The sequence below is a fragment of the Coregonus clupeaformis genome, unplaced genomic scaffold (assembly GCF_020615455.1).
Source record: "Coregonus clupeaformis isolate EN_2021a unplaced genomic scaffold, ASM2061545v1 scaf1905, whole genome shotgun sequence".
In the NCBI taxonomy this organism is placed as follows: Eukaryota; Metazoa; Chordata; class Actinopteri; order Salmoniformes; family Salmonidae; genus Coregonus; species Coregonus clupeaformis.
The window spans coordinates 55164-74289 of NW_025535359.1; the positions used below are offsets into that span (position 1 = coordinate 55164).

General features: G+C 44.7%; 1 protein-coding gene across 1 annotated transcript; it reads right to left on the reverse strand.

Annotated features, from left to right (window-relative positions):
* Positions 1–3459: 3459 nt before the first annotated feature.
* On the reverse strand, positions 3460–18535 carry LOC121560139 (protein NLRC3-like). Its single transcript, XM_045218927.1, has 16 exons — positions 18447–18535; positions 18027–18193; positions 16019–17861; positions 13337–13510; positions 12268–12441; positions 11642–11688; positions 10956–11505; positions 7725–7786; positions 7080–7117; positions 6362–6426; positions 6015–6229; positions 5569–5827; positions 4821–4955; positions 4559–4691; positions 4447–4476; positions 3460–4019 (listed from the first exon to the last, which is right to left on the reverse strand). The coding sequence occupies exons 1-12, from the start codon at positions 18515–18517 to the stop codon at positions 5613–5615; spliced, it is 3621 nt and encodes a 1206-aa protein (XP_045074862.1). The 5' UTR covers positions 18518–18535; the 3' UTR covers positions 3460–4019; positions 4447–4476; positions 4559–4691; positions 4821–4955; positions 5569–5612.
* Between the last annotated feature and the right edge of the window lie 591 nt (positions 18536–19126).

The following is a 19126-nucleotide window of genomic DNA, read 5'->3' on the forward strand; positions in this document are numbered from 1 at the left end:
CTCTTACCCTGCCCCTCCCCCACCACCCAACAGACTCTTACCCTGCCCCCCATCAACAGACTCTTACCCTGCCCCCCCCACCACCCAACAGACTCTTACCCTGCCCCCCCTACCACCCAACAGACTCTTACCCTGCCCCCACCACTCAACAGACTCTTACCCTGCCCCTACCACCCAACAGACTCTTACCCTGCCCCCCCACCACCCAACAGACTCTTACCCTGCCCCCCACCACCCAACAGACTCTTACCCCTGCCCCCCACCCAACAGACTCTTACCCTGCCCCCCACCATCAACAGACTCTTACCCTGCCCCCCCACCACCCAACAGACTCTTACCCTGCCCCCCACCACCCAACATACTCTTACCCTGCCCCCCTACCACCCAACAGACTCTTACCCTGCCCCCACCACTCAACAGACTCTTACCCTGCCCCTACCACCCAACAGACTCTTACCCTGCCCCCCACCACCCAACAGACTCTTACCCTGCCCCCCACCACCCAACAGACTCTTACCCTGCCCCCCACCCAACAGACTCTTACCCTGCCCCTCCACCACCCAACAGACTCTTACCCTGCCCCCACCACCCAACACTCTTACCCTGCCCCCCACCATCCAACAGACTCTTACCCTGCCCCCCACCCAACAGACTCTTACCCTGCCCCCCACCACCCAACAGACTCTTACCCTAACCCCACCACTCAGACTCTTACCCTGCCCCCCACCACCCAACAGACTCTTACCCTGCCCCCACTAAACAGACTCTTACCCTGCCCCCCACCACCCAACAGACTCTTACCCTGCCCCCACCACCCAACAGACTCTTACCCTGCCCCCCACCACCCAACAGACTCTTACCCTGCCCCCTACCACCCAACATACTCTTACCCTGCCCCCACCACCCAACAGACTCTTACCCTGCCCCCACCACCCAACAGACTCTTACCCTGCCCCCCCACCACTCAACACTCTTATCCTGCCCCCACCACCCAACAGACTCTTACCCTGCCCCCACCACTCAACAGACTCTTACCCTGCCCCCACCACCCAACAGACTCTTACCCTGCCCCCCACCACCCAACAGACTCTTACCCTGCCCCCCCCACCACCCAACAGACTCTTACCCTGCCCCCCCACCACCCAACAGACTCTTACCCTGCCCCCCACCACCCAACAGACTCTTACCCTGCCCCCCACCACCCAACATACTCTTACCCTGCCCCCCACCACCCAACAGACTCTTACCCTGCCCCCAACACCACCCAACAGACTCTTACCCTGCCCCCCACCACCCAACAGACTCTTACCCTGCCCCCCCCACCACCCAACAGACTCTTACCCTGCCCCCCACCACCCAACAGACTCTTACCCTGCCCCCCCACCACCCAACAGACTCTTACCCTGCCCCCCACCACCCAACATACGCTTACCCTGCCCCCCACCACCCAACAGACTCTTACCCTGCCCCCCACCACCCAACAGACTCTTACCCTGCCCCCCCACCACCCAACAGACTCTTACCCTGCCCCCCCACCACAATTTGTATTACTGCTTTTACCATGACAACTGTCTAGTAATCATTACTTTCAATGCTGTTAACAAATGTCAGTGCTATAATATTATTTGTGCTATAAAGGCGGTTGACTTTATTGCTTTTTTCCATATTGTTAAACAACATTCTAAGTCACAATACATTCCTTTTAATTGACATGTACAACATGTATTTGACAGGGATACTGCACATCAATCAACATTTCTGTAAATGTGCCAGATTTAGCTGTAGTCCCTGGGCAGGTAGATACACAGAAAAATACAACGTTATAAAACATTTAGTAAAACATTGTGTATAGATGGGGCTGATTGGTCCCTTCAGCCACTCTCAAGTCATTGGTAAAGGGGTGAGAGGTTGAACAGCTCCTTATATGTCCTTCAGCCACTCTCAAGTCATTGGTAAAGGGGTGAGAGGTTGCACAGCTCCTTATATGTCCTTCAGCCACTCTCAAGTCATTGGTAAAGGGGAGAGAGGTTGAACAGCTCCTTATATGTCCTTCAGCCACTCTCAAGTCATTGGTAAAGGGGAGAGAGGTTGAACAGCTCCTTATATGTCCTTCAGCCACTCTCAAGTCATTGGTAAGGGGTGAGAGGTTGAACAGCTCCTTATATGTCCTTCAGCCACTCTCAAGTCATTGGTAAAGGGGTGAGAGGTTGAGCAGCTCCTTATGTCTGTCAATGGTCAATGTGCTCTCACTGAGAAAACTGCTGATAGACTGAGGTGGTTGTGTTGATATCCAGCCCCTCTCATTAACCTCTATCAGGCCAACACTGTACAATATATTCATAAAATACATTTCTGTGGTTTTAAGTTGAATGCCAAATTCTCAGAGCCATTTTCCCCGGACATTCACAGTGAGTATGCAAATACAGTAAGTAAATTCCAATAACATCACAATACATGTTTACAATGCGTATACAATGAAATTTAAAATCTAAAGTTTAAAATACACAGACAACAGGTAGGTAGGTGTGTTGGTGTGAGAGAGAGACAGAGTTGTATCAACATGTTCTGCTAGATAGGGGTCCAGCTAGGTACCTAGTGGAGGACTAACTGACCCTCCTGCTAGATAGGGGTCCAGCTAGGTACCTAGTGGAGGACTAACTGACCCTCCTGCTAGATAGGGGTCCAGCTAGGTACCTAGTGGAGGACTAACTGACCCTCCTGCTAGATAGGGGTCCAGCTAGGTACCTAGTGGAGGACTAACTGATCCTCCTGCTAGATAGGGGTCCAGCTAGGTACCTAGTGGAGGACTAACTGATCCTCCTGCTAGATAGGGGTCCAGCTAGGTACCTAGTGGAGGACTAACTGACCCTCCTGCTAGATAGGGGGTCCAGCTAGGTACCTAGTGGATGACTAACTGACCCTCCTGCTAGATAGGGGTCCAGCTAGGTACCTAGTGGAGGACTAACTGACCCTCCTGCTAAAAAGGAGTCCAGCTAGGTACCTAGTGGAGGACTAACTGACCCTCCTGCTAGATAGAGGTCCAGCTAGGTACCTAGTGGAGGACTAACTGACCCTCCTGCTAGATAGGGGTCCAGCTAGGTACCTAGTGGAGGACTAACTGACCCTCCTGCTAGATAGGGGTCCAGCTAGGTACCTAGTGGAGGACTAACTGACCCTCCTGCTAGATAGGGGTCCAGCTAGGTACCTAGTGGAGGACTAACTGACCCTCCTGCTAGATAGGGTCCAGCTAGGTACCTAGTGGAGGACTAACTGACCCTCCTGCTAGATAGGGGTCCAGCTAGGTACCTAGTGGAGGACTAACTGATCCTCCTGCTAGATAGGGGTCCAGCTAGGTACCTAGTGGAGGACTAACTGATCCTCCTGCTAGATAGGGGTCCATACCTAGGTACCTAGTGGAGGACTAACTGACCCTCCTGCTAGATAGGGGTCCATACCTAGGTACCTAGTGGAGGACTAACTGACCCTCCTGCTAGAAGATCCACACCTCCAGGAGGCTGCAGAAGGAGAGAGGCTGTGTGGCTGGACCTTTGGTTAGTTTATTGCTATTATAGTGGTCATGTTTGATTGACATTTTCTGTACATTTTTAGGAGCCTGAATTAAAGCAACAGACAACAAGACCATGTTGAACCACCCTGCCTGTCTATTCTGCCTGGTCTCCCCACACCCAGGGGTTGGCTACAATTTTAGATCTGAAGCTGTGTCCAAAGATAGGGGTCCAGCTCCCCAAGAAGGTTTATCATCCTGGAACATGACTTAGTTCCTTTTCTCAACACCATGTCGATGATGTCACGTGCCTTCTCTGCCCTCTCAGCTATCACCTTTACTGACTCCATTTCCTCCTGGTTGATGACTGTGTGTTGCAGGAGTCCGTCCAGCAGACCTTCCAGGACAGGTCCTGACACTCGTCTCACAAACTCTGTCCGTACAGAACGCAGCTGCTGCGCTGTAGAACCAGTCAGACTGCTCTCAGCCGGACGCCCTGCCCCTAACACAGCACCTGAGAGAGGCAGGTTATAAAATAACTACATTTGTTAATTCACATTTCAGACATTTAGAAACAGACTTCTTTCAGAGTGACCTACAATAAGTCTTCATTGTATTATTAATCTTTGCATTAAGAACACATTCTGTAACAATAACAACCTGCATCAATGAACACATCACACCACTACTGTTTCATTCATATTTAGGGTCGGTTTTCACAGACGTAGAAAAACAGGCTGGGGCATTCAGAACCAGGCTAATCTACATCACGTCCTGGAGGAGATGTCATTGGGGCATTCAGAACCAGGCTAATCTACATCAAGTCCTGAAGGAGATGTCATTGATCTTGAAGACAGCCTTTTATAATCAGGACTAGTCCAACAGTAAACCATGTCGACTGGCCCTCAAGCCATTGGTTTGTACCTCTCATGTTTACTTACTAGTTGAATGGGTTTCAGGGATGTATTCATCTGAAAGAAACAAAAAGAGGTTATAATCACTAAATAGCATCTGTCAGAAAATAACAGAGTTATGATTGACATATTCTCCTACCTGTTGGTACCATATCTCTCCATACTGTCCTCTCATCATCCCCGATTAACTCCATCTCAATGTCAACCCCTGTGTTTCTCATAACCATCTTACAACAGCTTGGTGTGGTGTCTGCAGGTAACAGCTGAATCTTCTGTAGAAGGTCATATGGTGCAACGATTGAGACAACAGACAGAGAGAGAGAGAGAAAGAAATAGAATGATATTCCAGTTATGAATATATAATATGACAGATTCATGTCCTCAGCCTGCTAAAACTGCACCTCTGGATTGATGGAGGAGGAATGGGGATTCTTGACTGCAAACCAACTGTTCAGCTTTAAGGACCCGTTTGGACTTGACAGGACCAATTCTGAATATCCTTGGGACACCTGATGTTTCTCCCGGTCCCGAACAGCCTACAAAATGAGCAGTGTAGTAGTCAGTCTGAACAATGTAGTCTAATAATTCACACAACATGCAGCTCACTGAGCAATCCCTTTTTTGTCAACATCAAAAAAAATGTACACTATTTTTTTATTTATTTTACCCTTATTTTACCAGGTAATTGACTGAGAAGAGAGTCTATTTTACAGCAACGACCTCGGGAAGTGTTACAGGGGAAAGGGGATGAATGAGCCAATTGGAAGCTGGGGGATGATTAGGTGGCCGTGATGGTATGAGGGGCCAGATAGTAAATTTAGCCAGGACACCGGGGTTAACACCCCTACTCTTATGATAAGTGCCATGGGATCTTTAGTGTTCACAGAGAGTCAGGAAACATGTTTAACGTCCCATGCGAAAGACAGCACACTACTCAGGGCAATGTCCCCTTCACTGCCCCGGGGCATTGGGTTCTCCTTCGAACAGAGAGAAGAGTGCCGTCTACTGGCTCTTCAAATGAATGAAACAGAAATAGATTTCTCACAGAGCTGCATGTTGTCTTTGTAATCTATAGATTTTCAACAAACTATCAGCTTTCCTTTAGTAAGTTTCCAACATACTGGTGTCACTTCAATGATGGTGCCTCACCTCTTTCTGACTGGAGTTTCTGAGGAGCATGTACAGCCGTGAAATTACTGTTGCCTTTTTACTGCCATATAGAGGACCACGTCACAGTGGACAGCTACGTTCCAAAAAATTATATAGCTCAGTATAACAGCGATAGCTGAGAACTTGGGATGGAGAATCTTAGCATGGAATCTGGTGACCTCATGCACTTCCTCAACAGACACTCCATGTTCCTCTACATGAAGAATCTTCATCTCATTCCTCAGGGAATGGTTGGTCCCTGAACAACACAATAAAAAGGAGACAGAAAGACAAATATTGTATTATTCAAACAACTAAAACACAAAGAATATGCGGTACCAGATCACAGTAAACTCAAACTCCCAGAATATTCATTCATTCATTCAGGAATTGAAACTCAGTTACATGGAAATGTCTTTCTGAATACTATGTGAATATGCTTTTACCTAAACAGACAAAGTGTGGCAGATGAACTTCCTCCAGTTCACCTAACTCCATAGTGATGTCCAGCAATGGACCACCTTGTCCGTACTGCATGTCTTTCAGAAGTTGACTGTAGGGTTCCCAGTTCCTGAAGTGATACTTCAGAATGACATCTCTCTCACACACCCAGCGGAGCCCAGACACTGTGCACTCATAACGCCCTTTGGGTGTCCTGTGCCTGAGGGCAACAACAAGATTTGGTAGAGAGGGTCAATCGTCAAATGGAGAGGTTGGATTAGAAGCCTATTCCCAAAGGTAACGGGGAAATACACTAGCAAGTGGAATGAAATGTTAAAAGTAGTTATTTTACCTGAACATTGTCACTTCCTGGACAGTGGAAGTCAACGGTTCAATCTGAAGCCAGTGTGTGGAGTCCTGAACAAGGACAAGCATGTCAGTTATACATATGGGGCCAGTTTCCTGGACACAGATTGAGTCTAGTGCTGGACTTAAAGCATGATCAATGGAAGTTTCAATAGAAATAGAAAGTTTTTTAAGGTCCAAGATTAGGCTTAATCTTTGTCCGGGAAACTGGCCCATTAAATGAACAAAGTAACTAATCTAATGTATTTATTCAATGTTACATGGAATGCTGGTGATTGATCCAATTAAACTGTCTAATGACAAAATATGACAGAAGTTAAAATCCTGCATTCCTACAAGCAGAACACAGGACTGTCTATATCCCAGTATGAATGGTTGGTCAGTACACACCTGGCTTTCAGACTGTGTTTATATTACTAAAGCAGAACACAGGACTGTCTATATCCCAGTATGAATGGTTGGTCAGTACACACCTGGCTTTCAGACTGTGTTTATATTACTAAAGCAGAACACAGGACTGTCTGTATCCCAGTATGAATGGTTGGTCAGTACACACCTGGCTTTCAGACTGTGTTTATATTACTAAAGCAGAACACAGGACTGTCTATATCCCAGTATGAATGGTTGGTCAGTACACACCTGGCTTTCAGACTGTGCCTGACTCCTGAAGGTATGTAAAAGTGAGAATTGACATTATGACTTACCTCAACATGGTCACAAGTCTTACAGCTCTGAGGAATCCCTGAAGTCAAAAGTAGTTGTTATTTAAAACGGACAATCTCATGTAATAATGAATTAATAAATATTAAACAGACTTGTAATAAAAATGAATGTAAGTGAGCAACAGTCTCAGAATGTACACTCATTATCATACCATAATCTGACATTAGTGTTATATTAATGAATGTTTGTGGAAGCAGGAAACAACATGGTTCTGGTCCATGTTTTGTAGATGTTGGGGGCCTGATTTCTGGTAGATCCCAGGATGAGAGCTTAAAGGTAGAGTCAGCTAAATGATGTTGTACGAGCAGCACCGCAGATATTGTGATGAGCAAGATGCCTGACTTCTCTCTCACACAGTATCTGCCCTTGTGCACGGGTTCTCTTCACTCTCTTACAGCGTGGTAGAAACTGGACCAAAACAGAGAAGTTTAGCATCGCGCTCCAACACTCTTAGTTGTTGTAGAAATTGACCCACTATGATGTTTACTTTGTGCATCTACATCATATTGCTGACTCTACCTTTAAGTTTGTTTTGACCAAATAGATCATGATTTTGTTCCTTGCCTGGGACTCAAGAACGCTTTAATTGTATTTTGATTTTAAAACAATTATCAGTTAACACTCACATATCTGGTCTCTGGTGTTCTCAGGTCCAGGCTTGATACAACACTCTCCACCATGGTCTCTGCTGTTGGGAAAGCAGATGGATAGACTGTGATTAAACTAAATACAATTTATAAAGGCTTTATATAGCATACATATAGTCTTCATAAGCAATACAAAGGGTGTATTAAAGGGTGACAGAACCACTCCCTATGTAGGGTGCATTGCCAAATGTGACATAACACTATGTCAACTTCCATGATGTCAATACTGATGGTGACATCACAGGTGACATTGCTTATCTTGATGAAAGCCCCTAGAGACGTGAAGTCACCAGGTATCATTTTAACAGGTTCTGATGCCCTCTTGTGGTTAGAGTGAAACTGACACTACAGTGAGACATAGGAGAGGAAACATCTGTACATCCAACAGAACACATTAAAAACACACCACCACCACTAATCTAACTGTCTGTAGGTCCAACAGAACACATTAAAACACACCACCACCACTAATCTAACTGTCTGTAGGTCCAACAGAACACATTAAAAACACACCACCACCACTAATCTAACTGTCTGTAGGTCCAACAGAACACATTAAAACACACCACTACTACTAATCTAACTGTCTGTAGGTCAGGGGCGGTGTGTTCATTAGGGCGATATGGGCGACGCACTGCCAAACGGGAAAAGGAAGGGATTTTTTTTCTAATCAATTATAGACTGATCATTTCTTTGTCAGTGGGCAAACGTACAAAATCAGCAGGGGATCAAATTCTTTTTTCCCCTCACTACTCACACACACACACACACACACACACACACACACACACACACACACACACACACACACACACACACACACACACACACACGACATATGCCCACACACACATAACTACCCCTGTGTCAATGAATGTTAGTATCACCTTTGGCAGAGATTTTCAAGCAGATTTAAGTCAAAACTGTAACTGCAAACTCATCTCCCAGTGTCTGGTGGAAAGCAGACTGAACCAGATTTTCCTCTAGGATTTTGTCTGTGCTGAGCTCCATTCTGTTTCGTTTTAATCCTGAAAAACACCCCAGTCTTTAACGATTACAAGCGTATCCATAACATGACGCAGCCACCGCTATGATTGAAAATATGGAGAGTGGTACTCAGTAATGTGTTGTATTGGATTTGCCCCAAACATAACACTTTTTATTCAGGACCAGGGGCGGTGTGTTCATTAGGGCGATATGGGCGACGCACTTCCAAACGGGAAAAGGAAGGGATTTTTTTTCTAATCAATTATATCATGGCAACAGTAGTTATCAGTGTTCTAATCTAGACGTCTGATCTGCCACTAAATGTCCAATCAGGCTAAAGTCGTGCTTCAAATGGCCCCGCCCGTTTTTGGGCGATTTCAGTCAGGTTGAAAATCGCCCCAGAAGTATCTCATAGACTCTCATGTTAAATCTATTTTTTTCAAATATCAGAGCTTTCAATACAATCTCTATGGGTTTCTGAGGGCTTGCACTTACGCGCTTTCGTCATAGGTAACATAACCATGAACGTAACTAAGAAAAGAGCGGGTAGCAGCGTCAATCAATTCACGTACTACTATCAAGATGGCAGCGTTCAGTGCAACTCGATTGTCTCTTTAAAAGAAGTTCACATCAAAGACCATTCAAAACGAGCTACTGGAGTGTATGCTAGCGGTCATGAGGGAACATATTGTGGAGGAGGTGAAGTCGACGAACTTCGTAGCTATCCAAGCTGACGAGACCACGGACGTTTCTCTGCTTGTGCTGAGGTACATAGATAGCAACCACAAAAGTGCAGGAGCGCTTTTTTGAGTTCCTTCCCATCTCGGAATCAACCTCAGTCTCAATCGCCAGTGTGCTTTTGGAGAGACTGAATGGTCTTTTTGCCGACAACGGAAAGTCAAACTCATTGCGCAAGCTTACGATGGAGCCAGTGTGATGAGGGGAGAGAAGGCTGGTGTGCAGCAAAAGGTGCGTGAGCATTTCAAGAATGCACATTACGTGCATTGCTATGCGCATCAGCTGAATTTGATCATGCAGCAAGCTAGAACAGTTTCAGTACAAGTAGTGTAGCCTCTCTCTCTCTTTGTCCCTCCCTGTCTGTCTCTTTAACACACACACGCCCAAATCAGTTCACAGTTGATGTTGTTTAAAATAGTTATTTTTCATTTTAAAAAAAGTAAAAAATAAAAAAATAATCTGTTCATGTTCATTTTTACAAATCTATACAATTGGCCAGAATATGGTTGTTCATATTTACAAATCTATACAATTGGCCAGAATATGGTTGTTCATATTTACAAATCTATACAATTGGCCAGAATATGGTTGTTCATATTTACAAATCTATACAATTGGCCAGAATATGGTTGTTCATTTTTACAAAGCCATACAGATAGCTGTGTTTACCTTTTCTAGAAATTATTTTCAAATTCTGTTTTCAGGCAAAATGTATATCACTGTTCATTTTCACAAATCTATACAAGAGGGCAGAATATGGAAGTCTATAAAAATTTCTTATTACCAATAACTTGCATCAATGTTTTCAGTAGCCTCTATCAAAAGCTCCTGCTTGCTTGTTGTGAATTATGCTCAGGTGCACATATTTCCAATTCAACCATGAGGTAAAAAATGTGGTAAAAGCTCTTGTTGATCCTGCAATCTGAACAAATACCAAGATACTGTATTTTCAGCTGATATTTCATTTGTTTATGGAAATGCATATTGTTTATGCAGTGTTGAGGAATGTGAAAGAACACCATTGATTATTTTTACTGTGATAACTTATTTTGCTTTTGTAAGCCAACACTTTTGAGATCAGTCAATAAATGCTTCTGGCATTGACTTATATGCTGCCCCTGTCTTCATGTTGTTGCTGGACATATATTTTTTAAAATGTGTGTAGGTCACCTAAATCATCAGAAAAATTGCCCCCCCTGAGAATTTTTTCAGGAGCCGCCACTGCTGTAGGTCCAACAGAACACATTAAAACACACCACTACTACTAATCTAACTGTCTGTAGGTCCAACAGAACACATTAAAACACACCACTACTACTAATCTAACTGTCTGTAGGTCCAACAGAACACATTAAAACACACCACCACTACTAATCTAACTGTCTGTAGGTCCAACAGAACACATTAAAACACACCACTACTACTAATCTAATTGTAGGAATGATTCCAGAGGAAAACACATGATAAAACATTGCTATGACTCACCTTTGAATGTGTTGGTCATCTATCTGACACAGGGTCACTGAGGAGGAGGAATAAACCCCAAACCCAGGATAGAGGGGTTCAGTGAATGTGGTGTGTTCTGTGTAAAGGTGTGTCAGTGTACCAGAGGAGGACACACTATAGAAGGACAAAGTACCAGCTGGCCAGTCCAGATACACTCCAACTCTGTTAGAAACAGGACCAGGGATGGATCTGCTGACTCCAGCATGGTAAAAGTCATAACCTCTGTCAGAGCAGACTAAACACCAGGACTTCCTATTGAGTCCAATCCAACTGTCCTCCTTCTCTCCCTTCCTCTTCATTCCTTTGTACGCCACACCAATGTCAGCCCAGCCCCCATCCTTCTCCACCTCCCAGTAATAACGAGATCCAGATAAGCCTTCTCTGCAGAGAACTTGGGGATGACGGTCAAATCTGTCTGGATGGTCTTCATAATGCTGCTTCTCCTCCACCCGTGTCACCTTCCTGTTCCCCTCAGACAGTATCAGGTCTGGGTTTGCTGTATTTGGGTCCAGGGTGAGATGACAGGCATCTGTAGACAAAAGGAGAGTTTAATCAAACCACATCTTCATATAAAATGTAGTTTTGTAGGTAGAGAACAAGTATTGATTAGTTACTATATCACTATGGTTCTGAATATGTAGTTGATTAGGATTGAAGAGACTTACATTTCCTCAGCCCTGATTTCAGCCTGAACTCTCCACCATGATCCACACTGTAGGAGAAACAGGTTATTGACTGACAAAGACCTAATACAGCAGTCAACATTTAAACCATATTGTTGTGTTCTGGTGCACTATCCAAGTTCATTACTAGAGACATACAGGTATTCTATCCTACCTACTGCATACAGAACAGAGTACAATTCATTACTAGAGACATTCAGGTATTCTATCCTACCTACTGCATACAGAACAGAGTACAATTCATTACTAGATACATACAGGTATTCTATCCTACCTACTGCATACAGAACAGAGTACAATTCATTACTAGAGACATACAGGTATTCTAACCTACCTACTGCATACAGAACAGAGTACAATTCATTACTAGAGACATACAGGTATTCTAACCTACCTACTACATACAGAACAGAGTACAATTCCAACAGGATATCAGAGATGCAGAAGAAGAGTATTCATGTGGTAATGATGTATGCTGTGTTGGAGTGCTAAGCCTGCTGGGTAAACTTCCCCTGTATTCTACCATCATGTCCTCATCTTACTGAACCTACTACACTTCATAGGACACAACCACTGCTCACACTATTAGGACATCTATTCTGACTTACTTCAGCTTCATCAGTTTATCTGTGGGATCCACCAGAGCAGCTGAAAGCAGTCCCCCTGCAGAGTCTCCTGGGTAATTGTAGCTCAGGTCCAGCTCTTTCAGGTGGGAGGGGTTTGACCTCAGAGCTGAAGACAGAGCAGCACAGCCCTCCTCTGTGACCAGACAGCTAGACAGCCTACAGAGAGACACAACAGCTGTCTAGGTTGGTGGACTGGTGTCAATCATCTTGTAGGACACCCATATATTTGTCCATGACACAAACATTTTAAAGAAACATCAGATGTTCAGAGTATTTGTTTTACTAAGCTCAGTACCGACCTGACTGAAACAGCTGTACATTGCCCAGTGTGTGTAGTTTACAGTCTGGATCCTCCAGTCCAGCAGAGGGCAGTGTAACTCAGCTCAGTACCGACCTGACTGAAACAGCTGTACATACCCCAGTGTGTGTAGTTTACAGTCTGGATCCTCCAGTCCAGCAGAGGGCAGTGTAACTCAGCTCAGTATCGACCTGACTGAAACAGCTGTACATACCCCAGTGTGTGTAGTTTACAGTCTGGATCCTCCAGTCCAGCAGAGGGCAGTGTAACTCAGCTCAGTACCGACCTGACTGAAACAGCTGTACATACCCCAGTGTGTGTAGTTTACAGTCTGGATCCTCCAGTCCAGCAGAGGGCAGTGTAACTCAGCTCAGTATCGACCTGACTGAAACAGCTGTACATACCCCCAGTGTGTGTAGTTTACAGTCTGGATCCTCCAGTCCAGCAGAGGGCAGTGTAACTCAGCTCAGTACCGACCTGACTGAAACAGCTGTACATACCCCAGTGTGTGTAGTTTACAGTCTGGATCCTCCAGTCCAGCAGACAGCAGTGTAACTCCTGAGTCCTGCAGGTCATTGTCTCTCAGCTCCAGTTGTTTCAGTTGTGAGTTGGGTGAATTCAGGACTGAGGCCAGATCTGAACAGCAACCCTCTGTCAGACCACACTGACCTAGACTAGAGGGCAGAAGAGCACATGATTAACAAATGTTTAAAACATCCACATAATAACTCATACTGAAGAAAGTTAACTCACACTAGTGTCTGTATGTTGCAGAGTGGACTGGTTAGTCCAACACAGAGCAGCTTCACTCCTCTGTCTCCCAGGTCATTGTAGCTGAGGTCCAGTTCTCTCAGGGGGGAGTTTGGTGTCTGCAGAGCTGAAGCCAGAGTCTCACAGGATTCATATGTGAGTTTACAGCCAGACAGTCTGGAGAGAGGAGATATGTTGATACACTGTTAAATATGCAAAGCTTTAAGAATAATGAGATGCATTAAGATAATAACAGAAGGACACACACTAACTCACTCAATATATTTACCTTAGTTTTATATATGTTATGTATGTTTCTGGATATGTCCCAAAAATGTTAAAATAATGTTACAAACATACACATACTAACTATACTGAACAGAAATATAAACCCAACATGTAAAGTGTTGGTCCCATGTTTCATGAGCTGAAATAAAAGATCCCAGATATGTTCCATACGCACAAAAGCTTATTTCTCTCAAATGTTGTGCATACATTTGTTTAGATCCCTGTTAGTGAGCATTTCTCCTTTGTTAAGATAATCCATTTTGTTAAGATATTCCATTCACCTGACAGGTGTGGTATTTCAAGAAGCTGATTAAACTGCATGATCATTACACAGGTGCACCTTGTGCTGGGGACAATAAAAGGCCACTCTGAAATGTGCAGTTTTGTCACACAACACAATGCCACAGATGTCTCAAGTTTTGAGGGAGCGTGCAATTGGCATGATGACTGCAGAAATGTCCACCAGAGCTGTTGCTAGAGATTTTTATGTTAATTTCTCTACCATAAACCGCCTCCAACATCATTTTAGAGAATTTGGCAGTACATCCAACTGGCCTCGCAACTGCAGACCACATGTAACCACGCCAGCCCAGGACCTCCACATCCGGCTTCTTCACCTGCAGGATGGTCTGAGACAAGCCACCAGGACAGCTGATTTAACTGTGGGTTTTCACAACCAAATAATTTCTGCACAAACTGTCAGAAACCGTCTCAGGGAAGCTCATCTGCGTGATCGTCATCCTCACCAGGGTCTTGACCTGACTGCAGTTCGGCGTCGTAACCGACTTCTGTGGGCAAATGCTCACCTTCGATGGCCACTGGCACACTGGAGAAGTGTGCTCTTCACGGATGAATCCCGGTTTCAACTGTACCGGGAAGATGGCAGAAAGCGTGTATGGCGTCGTGAATGCGTGTATGGCGTAGTGATGGCATTGTGTGGGCGAGCGGTTTGCTGATGTCAACATTGTGAACAGAGTGCCCCATGGTGGCAGTGGGGTTATGGTATAGGCAGGCATAAGCTACGGACAATGAACACAATCACATTTTATCGATGGCAATTTGAATGAACAGAGATACCGTGACGAGATCCTGAGGCCCATTGTCGTGCCATTCATCTGCCGCCATCACCTCATGTTTCAGCATGATAATGCACAGCCCTCTGTCGCAAGGATCTGTATACAATTCCTGGAAGCTGAAAATGTCCCAGTTCTTCCATGGACTGCATACTCACCAGACATGCCTGTTTGGGATGCTCTGGATCGACGTGTACGACAGCGTCTTCCAGTTCCCGGCAGTTTCCAGCAACTTCGCACAGCCATTGAAGAGGTGTGGGACAACATTCCACAGGCCACAATCAACAGCCTGATCAACTCTATGTGAAGGAGACGTGTCGCGCTGCATGAGGCAAATGGTGGTCACACCAGATACGGACTGGTTTTCTGATACACACCCATACTTATATTTTTAAAGGTATCTGTGACCAACAGATGCATATCTGAATTCCCATTTATGTGAAATCCATAGATTAGGGCCTAATGAATTTATTTCAATTGACTGATTTCCTCATATGAACTGTAACTCAGTAAAACCTTTCAAATTGTTGCATGTTGCGTTTATATTCTTATTCAGTATACAGTACATACATAATATATAAACCCTCACAGTGGATACTGAAGATAGTTAACTCACACTAGTGTCTGTATGTTGCAGAGTGGACTGGTTAGTCCAACACAGAGCAGCTCTACTCCTCTGTCTCCCAGGTCATTGTAGCTGAGGTCCAGTTCTCTCAGGGGGGAGTTTGGTGTCTGCAGAGCTGAAGCCAGAGTCTCACAGGATTCATATGTGAGTTTACAGCCAGACAGTCTGGAGAGAGGAGATATGTTGATACACTGTTAAATATGCAAAGCTTTAAGAATAATGAGATACATTAAGACAATAACAGAAGGACACATGATTAACCAATGTCAAAAAAATACTAACTCACTCAAGACATTTAACCTTAGTTTGATATATTTATCACATTTTATGTATGTTTCTGCATATTTACCAAGACGTTCAAATAATGTTAAAAACATACACATACTAACTACATACATAATATATAAACACTCACAGTGGATACTGAAGATATTTAACTCACACTAGTGTCTGTATGTTGCAGAGTGGACTGGTTAGTCCAACACAGAGCAGCTCCACTCCTCTGTCTCCCAGGTCATTGTAGCTGAGGTCCAGTTCTCTCAGGGGGGAGTTTGGTGTCTGCAGAGCTGAGGCCAGAGTCTCACAGGATTTATATGTGAGGTCACAGTGATCCAGTCTGGAGAGAGGAGATCATCTATTAGATATACAAATCCTTCAGAATAATGATAATGTATACATCAACTCAATAGCAGAACTTACAGTGGTCTCTTGCAGGTTTTCACTACTGGCAGCAACCTCTGATAACCTTCCACTGATGTGGTGTATGTCTTCAGGTCAAACTCCTCCAGCACCTCCTCTGACATCAGTAACAGGTAGGCCAGGGCTGAACATTGGTCAGGTTTTAGTCTTGTTTCTGAAAGAGTTCCTGATCGCAGGGAGGTTTGCATTTCTTCAACTAGAGAGTTGGCACCAAGTTCATTCAGACAGTGGAACAAGTTGATGATCCTTTCTGGTGAGGATTCCCTTTCGATCGTGTCTGAAAGGTACCAGACTGTTCTCGCAACTGTTTCCTCATTGCTCTGTGTTGTACTTCCTGTCTGTGTCAGAAGGCCTCGTAACAGATTCTGATTGGACTCCAGTGAGAGACCCAGAAGGAAGCGGAGGAACAGGTCCAGGTGTCCATTCTCACTCTTCAAGGCCTGGTCCACTGCTCTCCTGTTTAAGTCATACAACGGGTCTGACTTCATGTCTCTGTACTGTTGTGTGATGACATTTTGGAGTAGGTATGGAGTGGCTGCGACTGCTTTGTGGGGGGAAACATTTTCCTTCTTGTCCAGACATGATTCTAAAGCATGCACTGCTGCTAGAAACTCCTGAATGCTCAGATGCACAAAGCTGTAGACCTTGTCTTGGTACAGCCCCGATTCTTCTTTAAAGATCTCTGTACACAATGCTGAGTACTCTGATGCCTCTGTGACATCAAGGCCACACTCTCTCAGGTCCTCCTCATAGAAGATCAGGTTGCCCTTCTGCAGCTGTTGGAAAGCCAGCTTTGCCAGTTTCAGGATCATCTCTTTGTCTGACTGAGACAGTTCCTTTGGGTTTGTCTCTGTGGCTTTGTTGTACTTCTTGTTCTTCACAATGATTTGGATGAGCGTGAAGTGTGTGAACATCTGGGTCAGAGTTTTGGGGACTTCATCCTTCTCTGCCTCTTTCAGCATCATCTCAAGGACAGTGGCTGATATCCAACAGAAGACTGGCATGTGGCACATGATGTGGAAGCTCCTTGATGTTTTTATGTGTTTGATGATTTCATTGGCCAGATTCTGATCTGTGATTTTCTTCCTGAAGTACTCCTCCTTCTGTGGATCATTGAACCCTCGTACCTCTGTCACCTGGTCAACACACTCAGGTGGGATCTGATTGGCTGCTGCAGGCCGTGAGGTTATCCAGAGGAGAGCAGAGGGAAGCAGATTCCTCTTGATGAGGTTTGTCAGCAGCACGTCCACTGAGGTTGGCTTCGTGACATCACAGCACCTCTCATTGTTTTTGAAGTCTAGAGGAAGTCGACACTCATCCAGACCATCAAAAATGAAAACAGTTTTGGTTTCACCATCTTCAATGTTGTCAATCTCTTTCAGCTCTGAGAAGTAGTGGGAAAGAAGTTGCATCAGACTGTATTGGTCCTTTTTCAGGTTCAGATCACGGAAAGGAAGGGGAAACATGAAATGAACATCCTGATTTGCTTTTCCCTCTGCCCAGTCAAGGATGACCTTCTGCACAGAGACTGTTTTTCCAATGCCAGCGATTCCTTTTGTCAGCACAGTTCTGATAGGTTTGTCTTGTACAGCTAAAGGCTTGAAGATGTCGTTGCATTTGATTGGTGTCTCTTGTGTGGTTTGTTTCTTGGATGCCATCTCTATCTGTCTCACCTCATGTTCATTATTGACCCCTCCACTTCCACCCTCTGTGATGTAGAGCTCTGTGTAGATGTCCTTTAACAGACTTTGGTTTTCATGGTGTCCAATTCCTTCAGATATGTGTTGATACTTGTGTTTCAGTTTAGCCTTAATGTCTTGTTGGACTGTCAGAAGAGTTTGACCTGTAGGAAAACAATGAGAGTTGGGACTCATAAGTTTGTGTGTGTGTGTGTGTGTGTGTGTGTGTGTGTGTGTGTGTGTGTGTGTTTGTGTGTGTGTGTGTGTGTGTGTGTTTTAGAGGGGCCTTTGTCCCGTTCTTTGTAATATTGTATGAAACACAGTCTTACTTATTCTGTCCAGAAGGTTGTGTGTGATCTTTAATGCATCCTCACTGTCCAAACTCTCCACTTCCTTATTGTCATCTGGTAATGGTTCCTGGCTGAAAGCAGGTGGCTGATCACTCTTCATTGATAGCAGGCTGGTGGCAGGTGACTCTGCTCTGGGCTTCTGGACACTGAACAAAACAGGGAGGCAGATCACCTCATCAATATCTCATCAGTACCTCATCTACATCATTTCAACAACTGTATAGCTGAACTCATAGAAGTCCTGATGTTTCTTTATAAAGCTACAGTCTGCAATTGGTAAATCGGTTTGGGGACTTTTAAATTAATGATGTAGAACTACATTTGATGTAATTTGGGAAAACTTTTCCCTTTAGTTTTATATCTTTAAGAGAACTGTATATTTTACATGTAATCTCTTACCTCTTAGAACTGGTGTCTTGAGTCATTTTAGAGGCAGTGGTCCCCTCCTCTCTCTCCCCAGAGAGACTCATTTTAGAGGCAGTGGTCCCCTCCTCTCTCTCCCCAGAGAGACTCATTTTAGAGGCAGTGGTCCCCTCCTCTCTCTCCCCAGAGAGACTCATTTTTAGAGGCAGTGGTCCCCTCCTCTCTCTCCCAGAGAGACTCATTTTAGAGGCAGTGCCCCTCCTCTCTCTCCCCAGAGAGACTCATTTTAGAGGCAGTGGTCCCCTCCTCTCTCTCCCCAGAAAGACTCATTTTAGAGGCAGTGGTCCCCTCCTCTCTCTCCCCAAAGAGACTCATTTAGAGGCAGTGGTCCCCTCCTCTCTCTCCCCAGAGAGACTCATTTTGAGTCACAGCTCACTCAGCTACAATAAGAAATAACAGAACAGTCAATATTTCCGAATAACAATGACAACACTTTTACTGTCTGTGGTCAAAGTTCAAACAGAGACTTCATGTTGCATTTAAACATGCACAGTCCAATGTGTTATTAATTTGATTTGATTTGACTTGGATCCCCATTAGCTGACTCCCATACCATAACAACAGCTAGTCTACCTGGTTGGATCCCCATTAGCTGACTCCATAACAACAGCTAGTCTACCTGGTTGGATCCCCATTAGCTGACTCCATAACAACAG